At 46.1% G+C, this 17,894-nt stretch overlaps 1 protein-coding gene across 5 annotated transcripts in view; it reads right to left on the reverse strand.

Annotated features, from left to right (window-relative positions):
• The window catches only part of Fhod3 (formin homology 2 domain containing 3), a 412,200-nt gene that overhangs the window by 341,224 nt on the left and 53,082 nt on the right, over positions 1 to 17,894 (reverse strand). For all 5 annotated transcript variants that reach the window (XM_041660396.1, XM_041660395.1, XM_041660394.1 and 2 more), the window contains exon 3: positions 15,867 to 15,931. In XM_041660396.1, coding sequence (XP_041516330.1) covers positions 15,867 to 15,931 — 65 coding nt within the window. The remainder of the gene's footprint in view (positions 1 to 15,866; positions 15,932 to 17,894) is intronic.

A 17,894-nucleotide genomic window follows, 5' to 3' on the forward strand; every position in this document is an offset into this window, starting at 1 on the left:
CTTGGTTCCCAGCTGGTGGCACTGTTTTAAAAGGTTGGGTCTGTCTGGGGAAAAAAATGATTCACCAGGGCATAAGCCTCACGGTGTGGGAGGTCCTTCTGTTTGTGTGTTGCTTTTATTGGTTAATGAATAAAGAAACTATAGGAGAACAGAGCTAGTAGGCAGGGAAAACTAAGCTGAATGCTGGGAGAAAAGAAGGGCTAGCAGTTTGATGTCCCTGGTGCAGCAGCTGTGAACCACCCTGACTGACTCCACCCTCTCTGGTCACAAGCCAGAACAACCCTTCTCTCAATGCACTCTTTTCAGAAATTTTATCACAGCGACAGCGCTAACACAGTGTGATATGCACAGGCAGCTGCCAGCCGTCCAGGCAGGAAGCAGTCTGCTTGGCCTCTGAGATCAGCCGCAGGATCAGGTAGGACGCTCTTCTCAAGCAGGCTAGCTGCAACAGGCTTGTCTACAACAGTCTCTCTCCCATAGCTTGTTACTGCAGTAGCTTTCCTTACATCATTCAAAAAGCATTTGCTGGAAAAAAAAAAAAATCGAGGTAAAGAATAGGTTTGCAAGACTAAGTTGCGCTTCCAGGTGGGAGCAGAAAGGGTAACCTAGCACAAGCACACACTGTCTTCTCCAGAACAGCAAATGCCAAGCTGGTGTTGGACTATGCACACGGATGATATCACATTTTATTTAAAACTCACTCCCTCTCTCTGACCTTGAATATTCTGGCCTTGAAAAGAACAAAACTCAGGGTACCTCCAGTTTTAGCTCAACTAGATGAAGCAATACCTCTTCAATCAGAGTCACTGAGAGGGGAGGGGACCAGGAACAGCTGACTGCCCTGTTCACACACACACACAGAAAGAGAGAGAGAGAGAGAGAGAGAGAGAGAGAGAGAGAGAGAGAGAATGCTCATCCTTCCTTCCATCTGACAGGCCAGGCAGCCTCAGCCCCCCTGGAGCACAGCTGGTACTAAAATACCACATTCCCAAGTCCTATACCAGTCTGCCTGTGCCAGAGAAGCTCTGCATGAGCCCTGGCAGCACAGGCAACACTGCTCTTCTTCCTCACGAGGTCTGAACCACATGGGAAACCAGAGAGGCAGGTGGGGTCTTGCTTGAATTTCACTGAGAGGGCTTGCAAGAAGCATCGCTGGCTCCCCCCACCGGAGCAGGTCACCAGCCCGTGGCAAAGCAGACTTTGAGCGTCCTTGGAGTAGGACAGTCACTAAAGAAGTGCCCCTGCCTTCTCGCATGTTCACTGTCTTTCATTAGGCAGGAGTAAAAGAGAGGGTGCAGAGAGGCTCTTCCTAATGTCCTGAGAAGCTGGGGGAAGATCCTACTCTTGTCTTCACACAAGGACAGAGCTTATGATTCCAAAGAGAGGAGCCCACAGCAAAAGACAATGAAAGCCTATGCCACATCATCTATGGAGAGAGCGCATGTCTAAAACGCAGAACTCCGGGAAGGCACGGCAATCATGGTCGTACTCGCTGGGCATTTAATGGCTGTGCAATTATCCTGTCAGAAATGTAGGAACAGTAGCACAAATGATAATGATGGTTTGGGCTCCATACGGGAATGGAACTCAAGATTCTGTTAATGAAAATCCTTAGGGACTCAGAGAGGCCAGGGCTCTTCACCTGGTTCTTACACAGCCTTCCCTCTTGACTCCTCAGTCCCCAGTTTCTGGGGAAACTGCTACACTCCACATCTAGCCACAAGATGATGCTGGCTTGACAATCAGATCCTATTGCTCTCTCAATTACCCTCTCACCTTAGCTACAACATCCCTCCAGGGCACCTGACACCATCCACTACTGTCTGTCCCCAAGAAACAAGCAGCCCTTTGTTGTCATGATTGGCTGAGTCCTGGATCCTACACCATTTCTCCTAAAAAATAAAAATATGGATGGGAAGATGGCACAGTATGTGTCTGCCACTCAGGTATGAGAACCTGAATTAATCCCAGAACCCATACAGAGCCAGATGCGGTAGTTCTAGTGCTCTCACAAATGTGTGTTTGTGTCTGCTGCATATATATATATATATATATATATATATATATATATGCGTGTTCATGCATATGTGTACATCTATGGGTGTGTTTGGTGGATGTGTGTGTGTGTGTGTACAATAGCATGCATCTATAATCCCAGTGCTGTCAAGTGTGTGCAGATGTGTGGGGTGTGTATTTATGTATGTATGTGGGTACATTAGCAGGCATCTATAATCTCAGTACTTTCAAGTGTGTACAGATGTGTGTGTATATGTGGACACAGTAGCATGCATCTATAATCTTAGTACACTCACAGAAAAAGGGGAGGCAGAAACGAGGAATCTTAAGAGGCTTGCCATTCGAGACCAGCCTGGTCTACAGAGCTAGTTCCAGGACAGGCTCCAAAGCCACAGAGAAACCCTGTCTCGAAAAACAAAAAACAAAACAAAAAAAAAAAGACAAAAAAAAAAAAACAACCCTACAAACATATGGGAAGGTGAGGGCCAATACCCAAGATGTTCTCTAATATCCAAACAGGAGTCATAACAAGCCTGTATGCACACCCACCACACACAGAAAGAGAGACAGAGAGAGACAGAGAGAGAGACAGAGAGAGAGAGAGAGAGAGAGAGAGAGAGAGGCAGATATACACAGATGCACAAACGCACACACATATGCACACAGACACATACACATGTGCACATATGTGCATACACAAACACACACATACACATGAACATATACAAATTAAAAAGAAGAAAAAATACGTGGTTGCACATGCTTGTCATCTCAGTTATTCATGAGGCTAAGCAGGAGAATTCTAAGCCTAAACTATGGAGTGAGTTCAAGGCCAGCCTGGACAACTTAATGGGGTCTGTCTCAAAAAGTATAAAGAGGGGCTGGAGAGATGGCTCAGTGGTTAAGAGCACTCACTGCTCTTCCAGAGGTCCTGAGTTCAATTCCCAGCAACTACATGGTAACTCACAACCATCTGTAATGAGATCTGATGCCCTCTTCTGGCATGCGGGCATACATGGAGACAGAATGTTGTACACATAATAAATAAATAAATTTTAAAAAAAAAGTATAAAGAAGAATGAGGTTATAGTTCAAGATTGAGTACTTGCCTACCATGTGAGAGGCCCTGGTTTTGTCCTCAGCACAACCAATAAAAGTGAAAGAAAAATAAGAGGGAGGGAGGAAGGGAGGGAAGAAAGGAAGAATAAAAAAGTAGGAAGGAGAAAGGATGGAAGAAAAAAAGCCAAAGGAGGATTTTTAAAAAAAAACTAGCATGTTTTATTTTTGTCCATTGTATTAATTTTTTAGTTACCACTTAAATAATGAGTTTCACCGTGACACTTCACACATATTAATGCATATTTTTAAATTTTATTTTTATTTTTGGTTTTGACTATGGACATGTGTGTGGGTATGTGCATATGAGGTGCCCTCAGAGGCTAGGGGCATCAGATCTGAAGTTACAAGTGGCTGTGAGCCACCCGGAGTGAATGCTGGGTTCCTCTGCAAAGCAGCACCTATCTTACCCCTGAGCCAACACCTCAGCGCTCAAGTGCTCATTTGTCCACCACTGCCTCCCTTCACCACCTTTGCTGCTGATCCCCTCTCCCAAAAACAGATGCCTCTTCTGCTTCCACGCCAAGTGGCTCTCTGTATCCCCCCTCTTCTCTCTCTCTCTAGACCTCTTCAAAAACTGTTTTAAGTATTTAATATTGGATTGTGGAACAACTTCACCTGGGGTGGCATCAAAAGCACTTCCCCACAAGGCCTGTCTCAGTGTCTCTTGCCTGGCTTACTAACGTGCTGATCTGGAGACCCTCTGTTCCCTACCCATCCTATGCCAGACACCACAGCCTGAAGCTCCTACGAGTCCTGACAAGGGCCGGGCCTCAGTCAGGCCTTGAAAAGACTGACTTCCAAATCTTGGAGTTGAGCCAAGGAGAGGAAAAGCCACACCTACCACCCCAGCTCAGGCTGCACTCAGTACCAGTCCCAGGCTGATGTACCTGGCAGCGTGGCCTGCAGAAGCCTGGTGTGAACAGCCGTGGGCATGCTCAGGCCATCTCATCTGACAAACCAGCCATGATTCCCTGTCTTCAAAATTCCTCTGATATACACAGCACACGTGTGCTGGACACACACACACACACACACACACACACAAACACACAAACAAATAAACAAACAAAAAACAACCTTGAAATTCCTCAATAGGAAAGCTCCATGGAGCTTCTTTTCCAAGTCCCTAATGGTCTGGCTTCTTGATGAAGTACAAAGCACCACATGGCCCTTTCTGCTGCTTCTGAGCAGCGTCTGAGCCCAAGGTTCAGCAAGAGAAGTGCCCACCCAGCTCATCCCCCACAACCCTGCACCCACACCATACCTAGGGTACCAGGCTACTCTACTTTGTGCAAACGTAAGTTTTCAATTGGCCTTTATCAACCCATAGTCAAGGGAAGTTGATGAAGAAGAGAGAGTGTGAAGATGACCTCTACCACAGCAATGGGAAACACAGTGGCATGCCCCAGCTTTCCATTTCCTATCATCCTGAAGAGGGAGATGGGGTCCCTCAAGCATTAGAGGCTAGCCAAGCATCTCGTGAACACTGGTTCTGCCTCTGGGAAGAGACAAGATCCTCAGGCTGTGAGAGCAGCTGCACCACTGCCATTTGACCTTGCTCTAGCAATTGGTTGGTGGGTTTTGAGAATGTGTAGCTCAGGCTGCCCTTTAGCTTGCTATGTAGACCAGACTGCCCTCGAACTCATGGCACATCCTCCCGTCTGTCTCCCGGGTGCTAGCATTACAGGCACGGGCCAATACATTTTTCCAACAATGTGTAAAGCCACAGACCACAAGACTGCTTTGTGAGGCTGATGACACCTGCCGCACGTGCCCAGCACTTGGTGTATGACAGAAAGCAGTGCTTAGAGTGTATACACACTCTCTATGGTTGCAGCAGGAAGTGCCAGGTCCCTTGGTCCTTGCTGCTAAGGATAAGCAGATAGATCTGCCTGGGGTGAGAGAAACACACAGAGGCCTGGCACCTAAACTCTGCTCTGTCTCTTCTGACCACTCTCTGAACCTACAAATCAGTATTCAAGGTGAGCACTTTCATGGTTCTGTTGTCCATTAAATATTTATCGAATCCTCACAATTCTGAAACGAAATATCATTCCCTTTGACAAGCAAGGTCACCTGTCCATGGTCATGCAGTTTCTCAGGGGCAAGTCTGATATCAGAGCTGTACTCTCCCATCCTCCCAGAGCTGGGCCAGTCAAGGCTCAGAGGCCGGAAGCATGGATAGCTCTGGTCAAGGACGTGAGGAAGCAAGGCACAGAGGCCAATACAGCAGCACCATGCAGTCAGCAGACCTGGGCCCAGCTCTGCCTGAGAGGCCTTGGCTGAGTACCAGGACCAGTGAATGCCTAACTTCCTCAACCACTAAGTGGTAACTGTAATTCCTGTATTACATGAGGTGATATTTGCTGGGTGTGTTTTGCTCAGTGCCCATCAGGAAGCAGAAGCGTTAAGTGCTTGGTGGAAATTTATCGTTCTACTTCTGAGAAAAAGACAACCTGTTAAAAAGTAGTTTGCCTCTACCAAAACCAGGCTTTTCCCGTCAGCAGCTAGACAGACAGATGTGGACTTGAAAAAATATCCTCTGTCTCACTCGGGGTCCCTAAGTGCAACCGAACCTCCTTGAGTCCCTCTCCTTCTGCAAGGCGAAGATAATGTGTTAGAATAATAGAATAAACCTATACATAGCCCCTGCCCAATGATAGTAGCTCTGTATTGATTTTGATCTTGAGAAATGCCCTGGTCTTGGCCTCCCCAGAAAGTAGGGTATCAGGGCTCACCAAGATGCTAACTCTACTTTGATACAAGAACCTCAGACCTGTCTCCATATTCATTCACATCATTTTCCCATGTGACATCACAGTACATAACCGATCTTCCCATGTGAAATCACAGGACAGACTTGATCTTCCTGCATAACACATGGGACAGAGTTGATCTTCGCATGTGACATCACAGGTCAGACTTGATCTTCCCACGTGACATCACAGGTCAGACTTGATTTTCCCACGTGACATCATAGAATAGACTTGATCTTCCCACGTGACATCACAGGACAGACTTGCCCACTCAGGGGGGAGTTCGAGTTCGAACTTTCACCCACTCATCCATATGTGATATCTCAGGCCACACAGCACACTGAGGCAGATGGAAGCTTGTCAAAGAACCCACAGGAACAAGAGAGTGAAAGGAGTCTCCAAAGGCACCCATTCCAGAACACATGGGTCACCTGCAGCGCTCGTCCACAAGGCCCTGGGTCAGCATTCCTACCACAATCTCTCTACTACAGCTAGGGAGAATGGAGAAATCCACAGACGAGCCTCAAGGGAACACGGGTCTGCCTTTTCACTTCATTTATAAGCACAAACTATAATTTATTTATAGGTCCTTCTCTAATTACAGTAATATGACAATTGATAAACACTTCACACTTCCTCCCTGGTTCTCCTATCACTGGGACTGTAGTTCTTGAACTTGAGATGACGGATAACAAATGTCCCAATGTTAATTGTCTTTTTCCACCCTTACATTAAATCCTGAATCAGTTCCCTGTTATACCTAGCTTTATCTGATTTTTCCTTGGTGGGGCAGTTAAACTACTTTCCATTAACTATTTCCAATCCATGGAAATGGGCACTCTGCTCCCACAATCTTGCAAAAACCCCTTTTCCTGAGTCTATGACCAAGACACGAATAATACACAAGTAATCCTGAGAAGGTTACCTTGAAAAGCAAGGCACAGTGAAACACCACCCACCCCTTCCCGCTTCTGTATTCCCACATCCTCTGAATATCAAATATCTCGAAAGGGAGAAAGCACTCTATTTCCCAACACCGACTCTGATTGTCCATGACAGAAATGACTCCATCCCTTCATGGAAACAGTCATGGGCACAGAAAGCTGGTGCCCAGAGCTTGCCCTGCACTGCGCAGTAGACAGACATGTGATGGGAAAAGTTCTAAGGCAACAGGAATCACTCCAGAGCACAGTGCTAACCTGATCAAGGGTTGCTTCCTGGGCATCACTGAAGGTTTTGTTGGCTGGCAGTGTTCTGCAGTCTAACTGCTAGCCCATGATATATACTATGAGCCAACCCCTTGTAATTCTAGACACAGGTATCCCTACCAAATTACTCAAGTCAGTTTTGTTTTGTTTTTTTTTTGTTTTGTTTTGTTTTTTGTTTGTTTGTTTTTTACCAAATTATATGTTCCTTTTTAAGTGGCTAAGTTAGACGCAGTCTCTCGACCGGGACAAAGCAAGTAAACTGGTAATGATTCCAACGTGAAGCTCCATCTCCAATATCCATCATCTTAAGATCTTTAGTAATAAGATGAAACTAAGTCCTAGGGATGTGGTAGATAGTTTAAGTAAATAGAGGAGCTGAGCACAACTTGGAACAAAACTGCCTAAGAGACCTTAATTCATGTGTGTTCACATCTGTATTTCCTTCCCTGGGGCCTCTAACCCCACAGCTGACACAACTATCCTGGAAGGGTCTCTGGCTCCATCCCTCACGTGCCTTTTGTCTTAATTGCACCCTGTATTCTGCAGAGGAGAGAGCCAAGCTTCAAGTGAATTCCTGAACTGCTGTTTTTATTTTTGTTGAGAACTCACTCATGATCTACGCATCACACAACATCGTCATCCGTGGATAGATGGGCAATAGCCTGGTCTGAGCCTGGCGGCAGGTGTGGATCACAGTCTCCCTGGGTCTCTTCACTCTTCCCTTTGGGAGAAGCTGGAATTATGGGTAACTTGGCAGATCTAGCCATCACAGCCTGACTCAGACACCTTAGAGAGGTGGCGACACTGCAGAGTGGGGAGACAGTGAGCCCCCTGAGAAACCCCTCCCCCACGTGGACATTCTGTGGGGTCTGCCACCTAGGACCCGTGACAGACTGACAGAAAACAGATGGTGTGAGATACTTATCTGATTAACCCACAGAGAGCTTGTTTTAACATAGAAAGCAGAACCGCAGGCAAAACTAGGTCACAGGCTTGAAGGGGAATAAGAGGGAGGAGATTTCAAACAAGTCACTTACTGCAGTGGTGACTCTGGATTCCAAACCCGGCCCCCACTTTGTGCTGAAGCTGTGACTAGCAGGCAGATAAACACGGATGGGGAAATCAAAGGCTGAAGGATCCGAGTTTTCGGGGTAGCCTGGAATCCTGGCACCAAGCAGAAAGAGGGAATGTAGTCCTGTGTACCTAGAGATGCACACGGCTGGTCACTGTTGTATCCAGGAAGGAAGCTAGAAGGAGATGCCCTTCCAAGTCCCGGAGTTCAGTGCACAAGTGCCTCTGTGTGCAGGCAGAACATGGTTAGCTGCAAGTCGAAGGCCCAGACAGAGAAACCAATGGCAGTCAGAGAGTCAAAATGACCAAATGGCTCAGGGCATGGTGGACCTACTGGCCTGGGAACAGCCGGCTTGACCTTTCTCAGTCACATGTCAAGGACCAGCAGCACTTGCATGGGTTTGCTAGTACCCAAGGTGCCAGATGGCCGAGCTAACTTGCCCAGGCCTGGTATCTTGGCGCTCATGGCTGTACCTCATCCTCCTTAAGGAACACAGAAATGTCACTAAGGAGTTGGTTTTTCTGTTTCCTAATGAAAACCCCTAATCTGAAGGGAATTTCAAACCACACACAGAGTCAAGGCGTCCAGGTCACCTGTTTCAACTAACGTTCCAAAGCCCAGTGTCCCTGTCACCCACCAGAGGCAGTACTGGGAAAGGAAGCTGGGAGGGGAGCTGTCCCACAGGGCTAGTGGGGCTCTGTTGACAATCAGCAGGGAGTGCAGAGGGAAAGGTGGGAGAGGTGAGGGAGCTGTACCAGCCTACTTAGAAAAACAGAGCGGCTTAAGAAATGCTAACAGAGCTGCACTATGGGGGTCACACCTTTCCTCCCAGCACGCGGGGAGGCGGAGATAAACGGAACTTGAGGCCAGCTTGGTCTATAAAGTGAACAGCCGGGGCTATCCAGAGAAATGCTGTCTCAAAACAAAACAAAAAAAAAGATTTAAGGTGAGCATCCGGTTCTTGGACTTCCCACAGGGCAGGGAACCCTGATTGCTCTTTGGGCTGACGAGGGAGGGGGACTTAATTGGGGGAGGGGGAGGAAAATGGGAGGTGGTGGTGGGGAAGAAACAGAAATCTTTAATAAATAAATAAATTTAAAAAAAAAAAAGGATTTAGCCAGGCGGTGGTGGCACACGCCTTTAATCCCAGCCCTTGGGAGGCAGAGGCAGGCGGATCTCTGTGAGTTCGAGACCAGCCTGATCTACAAGAGCTAGTTCCAGGACAGGCTCCAAAACCACAGAGAAACCCTGTCTCGAAAAACCAAAAAAAAAAAAAAAAAAGAAAAAGAAAAAAGAAAAAAAAAGATTTAAATTTTAAAAAAAGATAGAAAAGAAAGGTGACCATGATTGTGAGCTAAGGCTGCAGACAGAGGGCCTAGTGGTCAAGCCTTACAGCTCTGCCCCACCCTCTAAGTCCAGGAACCCAAGGTCCTGTATATCACAGCTGTTCCGGAGGTTTCAGTACTGGACAAAGCCTGTGCCTTGCCTGAGTCCTGCTGCCACTCTGCATTGCACACTCAGGCCTCCTTTCAGCAATGGTCGCTAGTGCTGGTCTAGGCATTGAGAGTGCCTGGGGGCTGCGGGATAGCGCTACTGCTAAAGTGCTTGCCTTGTAAACGTGAGACCATGACTTAGATGCCCAAAACCCCTTTGTTAATATTTACTTGTGTGTGTGAGCGTTTTGTCTAGGTGTAGGCATGTATAACATAGAGACTAGAAGAGGGTGCTAGATCCCCTGGAACTGGAGTTACAGATGGTTGTGAATTGTCACGTCAATGTTGGGAGTCAAACCCTGGTCATCTGTAAGAGCAACAAGTGCTGTTAGCCACTAGGCCACCTCTCCAGCCCCCCAAAACTCATTTTGCAGAAGTGCTAGACCTGGTAGCACACACTTACTATCTTAACTCTGGGAGAGGCAGGCCCCTGGGGCTCACCAGCCAGCCAGCCTAATCCAGTGGGTAAATTCCAGGTCAGTGGAAACACACCCATCTCAAACCAAAGTAAAGAATAGCAGATGACACTTGAGGAACACAGAAGAGTGTTCTCTGATCTCTACACACACCTAAATAGACACAGACACATTCACACGTGCATGCACATACACACATCCCTTCAGCTCACTACTGCACACAGCTGCACGGCTCAGCCTGAAAAAGGAAATTCTTTGCACTCTATACACAGCCTCAACTGCAGGACACCAACTGCTTCTCTCCACCCGTGGGTGGAACGTTCTTCTCCTGAGTTCTTTTCTTTAAACACTTTCTCTGATGTAGGATTTCCCCTCTGTATGCTCTGTATGCTGTGAATATGTTTTTATTGCCATTGGTTAATAAAGAAGCTGCTTTTGGCCAATGGCTTATCAGAATAAAGCCAGGTAGAAAATTCAGAGATGTAGAGAGAGAATAGGTGGAGTCGAAGAGACGCCATGTAGCTGCCAGAGGAGACAGATGCCATGGAACCTTTACCAGTAGGCCACAGCCTCGTGGTGATTCACAGATGAATAGAAATGGGTTAATTTAAGGTGTAAGAGTTACCTAGTTAGTAATATGCATAAGCTATTGGCCAAATACTATTGTAATTAATACAGTTTCTGTGTGATCATTCACGTCCGGGAGTCCGGGAAGCGAATGAGCAGTCTCTGCCTACATTTCCCTATGCCTCTGACGTGACCTTCTGAGCAGTGTGACAAACCTCATGCAGATACTGCTTACTTCAGCCAGCTTGCCAGCTTCTATCCACCTCTCCATCTCCACGGCCTCACCTCACTGTCACAAAGACTGGGAACACGGCACTGATGACCTGGTGCCAAGCTGCTCTTCTGCAGCTATCAGCCCCGACAGTCTTTAGCGTCTTCAGTTTAATGCCACCCTTTAAATTCAGTGCTGGACACTTGTAAGCACGGGACTTCTGGCCACCCCAGGACTGATCAACTGGACTGACTTCTCTTAAAGGAAAGACAAGACAAGCTTCAGAAGAGTGAGAGAGAAAAAAAAAAAAAAAGACTTAAAGCCAAGCGAAAAATGGCAGCTATTAGAAAACCCAGCCACGTCAACTTCAGGGTCTGTATCAGTTGTTGTTGTCAATGCTGTGGCCAAATAAGAGGCAACTTAAAAGAGGAAAGTTTAGCCGGGCGGTGGTGGCGCACGCCTTTAATCCCAGCACTCGGGAGGCAGAGGCAGGCGGATCTCTGTGAGTTCGAGGCCAGCCTGGTCTACAAGAGCTAGTTCCAGGACAGGAACCAAAAGCTACGGAGAAACCCTGTCTCGAAAAAAAATCAAAAAAAAAAAAGAGGAAAGTTTACTCAGCTCGTGGTTTGACAGAAACCAGTCCACCATGGCGTGGCTACAGGTAGCTCTGCCAATGCCGAATGGAGCAGCTGCTGGTTCACAGCTCAGTGGGGTAGGGAGCAGGAAGGGGAATCCTGGCACTCAGCTGACTTCTCACTCTGCTTTTATTCCACCCCTCCAAAGGGCCATGGGATGGTAGCACCCAGGTTTAAGGCAGCCTTTCCTCTTTAGTTAATGTTCTCTGGAAACATTTTTACAGACATGCTGGGTACATCTTCTAGGAGATTCTAAATTCAGCCACATTGGTGAATAAGATCGACCATCACAGGATCTCACAATTTCCACATGGTTTCTTGTTGGTTTTTTGAGAAATGGTCTTACTATGTAGCTATGGATGCCCTGGAATTCACTATGTTGACCAGGCTGGCCTTGAACTCACAGAGATCTACCAGCCTCTGCCTCTGCCTTCCAAGTGCTGGAATTAAAGGCATATACCATTGTGGCCAGCCACACTTTTTTCTCTTCCATCCTGGACTCCATCCTGACCCTGCACTTCCTTGGCTTCTTTCTGTTCCTCCTGTGGCTCTCCCATCAGAGCCAGTCCCTTGGAACACTTTTCTGGACTTGAAATAGGATCCTTGGCAGAATCAATTTTTTTTTCTGCTAACTTCATAAAATGCAGACTTCTGCTGATCAGAGATTTCTTTTTTGAATTTAGATCTATAGTTTCACGCCTAAGATGGAAACAATGTTTTTATCTCTTTAGGGACCAAAGCTGAATTAAAACGGCAATATATGCATTGTTTTCTGTAATACATTATTACATCAGGCATTCATACTAAAAATATACAAAAGAAAAGTCATAGCAAGGAGGAGCATAAAGGTACAAAAGCCTGGGGCTTCTCTATACCAAATTCTTATTCCAGCTTCCTGCCAAACATGTCGCAACTCCTACGCTATCACACAGACCTGTCTCAGAGATTAGCTAGGACCATCAAAGCAGAGTCCCTGTGGCCTTTGGTTCTTGTCAGGGTTGCAGAGTTTCTAACCTTAAAGGCTGTGCTCCACACTTATTCTTGTGGGTACAGGCTTCCAAAGTTAGTGCTGGACAATTCCAAACCCTTGTCACCTCTGATTCATCAGTGCTCACCCTGGACTGGAAGGCGTTCCCCCACTCCAGACAAGCGGGAGTAAAGGGGAAGTGGGGTGAGGTGAGGAAAGCACTGGCTTGCTGGTATTGTAGACCCACGGGACAAAAGCTGATCGTGGGTCCTTTCCGTACGACCATGGGTGCAAAGCAAGGTTTTCAGGGTGCTTTCAGGGGGCTGCGTATCATGTTGAGCCTCTGGCGGCAGCTGCAGCCAGCACCTTCAGAGATGAGTCTGTTTCTCACATAAACATGAGTAGAAATGATCTTGAGAAGAAACCAGGACTTCACTGATATGAAAGGGTTTGCACCCTTGTCTTGTTTTCCTTTGTCATTTCAACTGGAGGCTGCTCCAGCTTTTGTTCATTGTTTTGCTTTGTTTCATGTTGTGCTGTCTTGTTACAACAAAGAAATGGCATCAAATGTAGCCCCTTGGAAAGGGGAAGATTATGTCCCAATGGGAAGGACACTTCAAGAGGAGATGCGTTCATTCCACTTTCCATACAAAACCAAACAGTATCACTCAAATGGTGTCTCGATTAAACTACTGCAGATCTCACAGAAGGAAGAAATGGACCCAACAGGACGGTTTTCAAGGCAGAGAAAACCTATTGTCTCGGCCATCAGTTTATCCATCCAAACCCTCTGGACCTGTAGCTACTGATGACCGAGACTAACGAAAAGAGAGAATCCGTTCAAAGCTGTGCCTGTGCACCTCGAGACCTTGTCTTCGTGTGCACTCTAGGGGCTGAGTACCATTTCTTACCTTTGCAGAGACACAGACATAGGTGTTCCACAAACTAGAATTTCCCATGAGTCTCCTGGCATGAAACATTCTGGCAGCATGGTCTATGGCTGCCCAATTCAGTTCCCTTTAGTGAAGTAAGAGTTGAAACCATTTCTGAATACTGGAATCCAACTAAATGTTTCCAGCGTCCTTCACCTTTCATAGACAGCCGTGCTCACACTTGACTTAAATATTTTTGTAATGACTAATTTTGATTCTTTTCCAAAACAGTCAGTGAATTTTTAAAGCCATGACTTTTTATATCCACAATCAGTTGATCAAACATTTAGGTACTATTTCATCAAATTAGATGCTTGCAATAACCAGGGCAAATTGGCATAAGGAAGGTTGAGAGCACACACACACACACACACATCAGTAACTGATTAACCCTTCCAGGCATTATAGTGGAGATGTCCTAGTCACACCGCATGAGTTGAACTGGCTACTGGGGGTCAACACACTGTGGAGCAAAGCATGTGATCTCCATCAATTATAGAAGACCGAACAAGAAGTAGCCAACAACACAAAAGATGTTTAGAAAAGTTTTGTGGTTAAAATATTTCAGTATTTATATTGGTTTGGTTGTATTTATATTTGGTATAATTTGTATTGCATGATATATTATGCCATTTGGTATGGTATTTATATTGCAGATGGGTGTATTGGTTTGTTTATAGGCAAAATCTTGTGTATCCCATGCTGGCCTTGGACTTTCTAAGCTTCCAAAAACAACACTGAACTTCTGATGCCCCTGCCTCCACCTCCCAAGTGCTGGGAATAAAGGTGAGTATCACCCTATTTAGTTTATATGTTGGTGGAGAGCAAACCAAAGGCCCTTTGGGTGCTAGACAGGCACATGACCAGTTGAGATGTATCCCTTGCCCACAAACACATTTTCTAAAAAGGATTTAGCACCTTCAAATTTGGAGCCAGACCACTGCAATAAAAGTCAACTTTCCATTGCCTTCCTGTCCCCAGGAAAGTCCATCCACATTTATGTCCCAAGTCTCTGGGAGTGGGGGAGGTGTCGGCTACTTTTCCATGTTGGGCTTCAGTGTTATTTCACACCTGGAATGTGCTTAAGCTTGTTCTTGATTTGTGGTAAAAGCTGGGAGAAATGTGTACAAAGTGATGGGTCAGAGGATTTTTCTTTAGACACACTTCATACATGTAAAACAACTGATTGATGTAATAGAGTTAGTATTCATGTGTATGCCATACTCTCTTACAGCAGTTGCAGATGGTCAGTGATGCATATCCCACAGACCTTTCCAGGTTTCCAGAAACATTACAATCCACTCTACAATAGCCTTCAGCCCATCATTTCTGCTTTGGAGCAATACAAAGGTTGACACTTGCCACCACTCCTAGAATTTCACAGCAAAGTAAAATGACATAAATTCCCCTTAGTGTCCATCTGCCCTCTCATCCATCAGGGATGAGAAGGGACCAGAAAGTGTTCCTTCCTTTCCATCCATGAATCCTTTATTTCCGGTACAGGCCAACATCAGTAGCATAACTGACATTCCCCTGATTGAAGGAAGCCTGAAGACCACAACAAACATCAAATAAAAGCAAACTTAAGCACATATGAGATCGTTAATGCATACAGTAAACTTTGTTTTCTTTCTTTTTATGATTTTAAATTCTTGCTTCCCCTGGTTTACTACTAGAAGGAATCTACCATTCCTGTGAGGTCATCCTCTTGGCATATAAAATCCATTTCTTCCTAGTGAACCCATGGCTGCAGTGGGAAAACCAGTGAGTGCAGGAATGACCCAGTGGTCCTCCAATGACCACAGGAAAGCCCTGTGGAACCACAAGTACCTTGCTTACTTAGTTCTGTGACAGCTAATCTTCACTCTCAAGTTGACTAGTGAAATGTAAATCTGGGTATGTGTGCTCATGAAGCTGTTCCCAGAAAGACTTAAGGGGGAAGACCACCCTGCATGTGAGTGACACCATCCTGAAGGCTGGGGTCCAGGACTCAACACAAAGGAGAAAGCCAGTGGGTACCAGCACTCATCCCTCTGCATCCTGACTGCAAGCGCAGTGTGACAGCTGCCTCACACTCTTACTCTTATGCTTTCCCTGCCATAAAGAACTATAGTCCCTCAAACTGTAAGCCAAAAACAAACAAAACAAAAAAAAAAGCCTTTGCACCCGGAAGTTGCTTCCTGCCAGGTATTTGATTACAGCAGCATGAGAAGTAACTGGTGCACCATGGCACTCTGCACCCCTACTCTCCAATGACCCAAGATTTCCTTCCAGTCACCTGACCACACCTGGAGTCTCAGGCTCCATTTCCCCAAATGCAAACTGAATGCTAGAAGTAGCTTTCCCAAAATTCCAGAAACCCATGAGGGCTAGCCCAAGCAGATAACATGACAATTACGGTTTCTGTGTCATTTCCCATCACACATGATCATTGAGAGCAGACAGCATACATGCCTGCCACAGGCGCCACTCACCAATGCAGGCGTGGACCCTCACAGATAGCTGTGTCCTCAGAATAATGCTGTTCTTCTTGCCCCGCCTAAGAGAGACAGGAAAGAAAACACAGGTGTCAGCAGAGGCAGCAGCACCCAACAACCTGAACACTGAGCATTGTGCCAGCACACCCTCCTAAAACAGATGCCCAGTGAGCAGGGACCTACTCTACACAGAATGTGACCTGAAATAACACATCATCAAAAAATGAGAACTTTGGCTTCTCTAGATTCATATACGTGTTTTATCACCAAGCCCAATTCCCCAGAGTCTATGGCGCCTGCTTGACCATTTTGGGAAGATTTTTAAATCTGAGCATATGAACTGAAATCCCTGGAATATAACAACACAATCTGCTCACCCAATACCATGGCTATTTTAACTTGTGTTTTGCAGATATAGGAAAGGGGAAAATATCCTACCATCTGGAATAGCGTGTCAATTCAAGGCTGTCATGGCTTCTCCCTGGGATTCTTACAAGAAGATGGAGTCCACCACAGATACTTGCAGGCTACTTATTATTGGCCCTGGCAACATGCACACTTGCTACTTCATCTCAAATCTTCCTCTCCTTAGTCTCTAGGAGGAAGAAATGGCCTGGGCCTCCCCAGCTCCACTCCTACCAGGCCTGTCCTAGGTAGGCCCTTGTATGCAGAGATAGAACAGCACTGATTTGGCATAAAATGTACAGTGTGAGAGATCACCGATCCTGGCTGCATGGAGGTAACAAGGGCCTTGAGACTAGGGAACCCTAGGAAGCCTGCCATTGAAAGTAAGCTGAGAGAGCAAACGGTCCAGAAACAGGAAGCATGGCAGGTCTTTCTGTGCTGAATCTCTTCCCATCCTCATCCCTTCTCTTGGAGCCTCACCTATAACAGAATCCAGCCATGCCTTCAGCATCCCAGTCTTAGGGTTGTGTGGGATGGAGACACACAGCCTAAGTAGTGACTGCATCAATTATATATTTTATTTTTGATCCCAGAATAGAAGGGTATGCATGCTTTAAATTTATTATTAGAAAGGAAAGGGGGAAACCAGCCGCGTGGTCCTGGGAAGCTATGTGGTGGCTTCAGTCGCCTGTGCATGGCATAGTGTCATTTTTCTTCGCAGAAGAATTGAATTTCTTTCTCTAGCTTTTTACTGCTAGACACCTAGGCTGGCTCCATTTCTTACTCATTATGAATCATGCAGCAATAAACAGATATACATGCATCTCCCTCATGTACTCAGAATCAAAAGTCTATTTAAAGGGTAATGTCATCACCTGCAGCTTGTTTCCGTGTTCACCTGGGTCTTTACCTGACCATGTATACAAGGCCCTACAATGACGGGCCCTGTGTGCGTTGGGGAGGCACAGGCTGGAAGCATGTTGAGGGCGTGTTGAGGTGACTTGAGCTGCCATGGGGGTGCTAAGGACCAAACCTGTGTCCTCAGTCAAAGTATTAAGTTCTCTTAACTCTGATTCATCCACCCAGACCTTCTTTTCTTTAACTTTACGACTACAGCTTTCGGAAGAAAGTAAATCCTAGTATCTTTCCCCAAGAAATAAGTAGTGTATCAGTCTGGGTTCAGAAGATAGCAGTTACAGGCCAGCAAGATGGTACAGTGAGCAAAGGCACTTGACGCCAAGTCTGAAGGCCAGAGTTTGATACCCAGATCCACCCCACGTGCTATAATGAAATACCACAAGTTGTTCTTGACCTCCACATCCATATTGTGACATGTGCATGTGTACATGCGTACACACACCACACACACACACACACACACACACATACATACTAGATAAATGTAAGTTTCAAACACACACAAAAAAGGTCCCAGTAGTTCTTAATGTGTGTGAGACACATAGACTGTATGTTCTGAATGAAGCCCTGAGTACTTTACACAGGTTTTGTCTTCTAGTACTGTGCATTTTATAGATAAGTTGGATGCATCGCTGAAGTCTCCCAGGTAAGATAACTGAGCTTGGCCCCAACCTAACCAACGTGACCTGCACCTGTCCCCTC

This window comes from Microtus oregoni, unplaced genomic scaffold (assembly GCF_018167655.1).
Source record: "Microtus oregoni isolate MIOR12 unplaced genomic scaffold, Mior012 000011F_ref0000422, whole genome shotgun sequence".
Lineage (NCBI taxonomy): Eukaryota > Metazoa > Chordata > Mammalia > Rodentia > Cricetidae > Microtus > Microtus oregoni.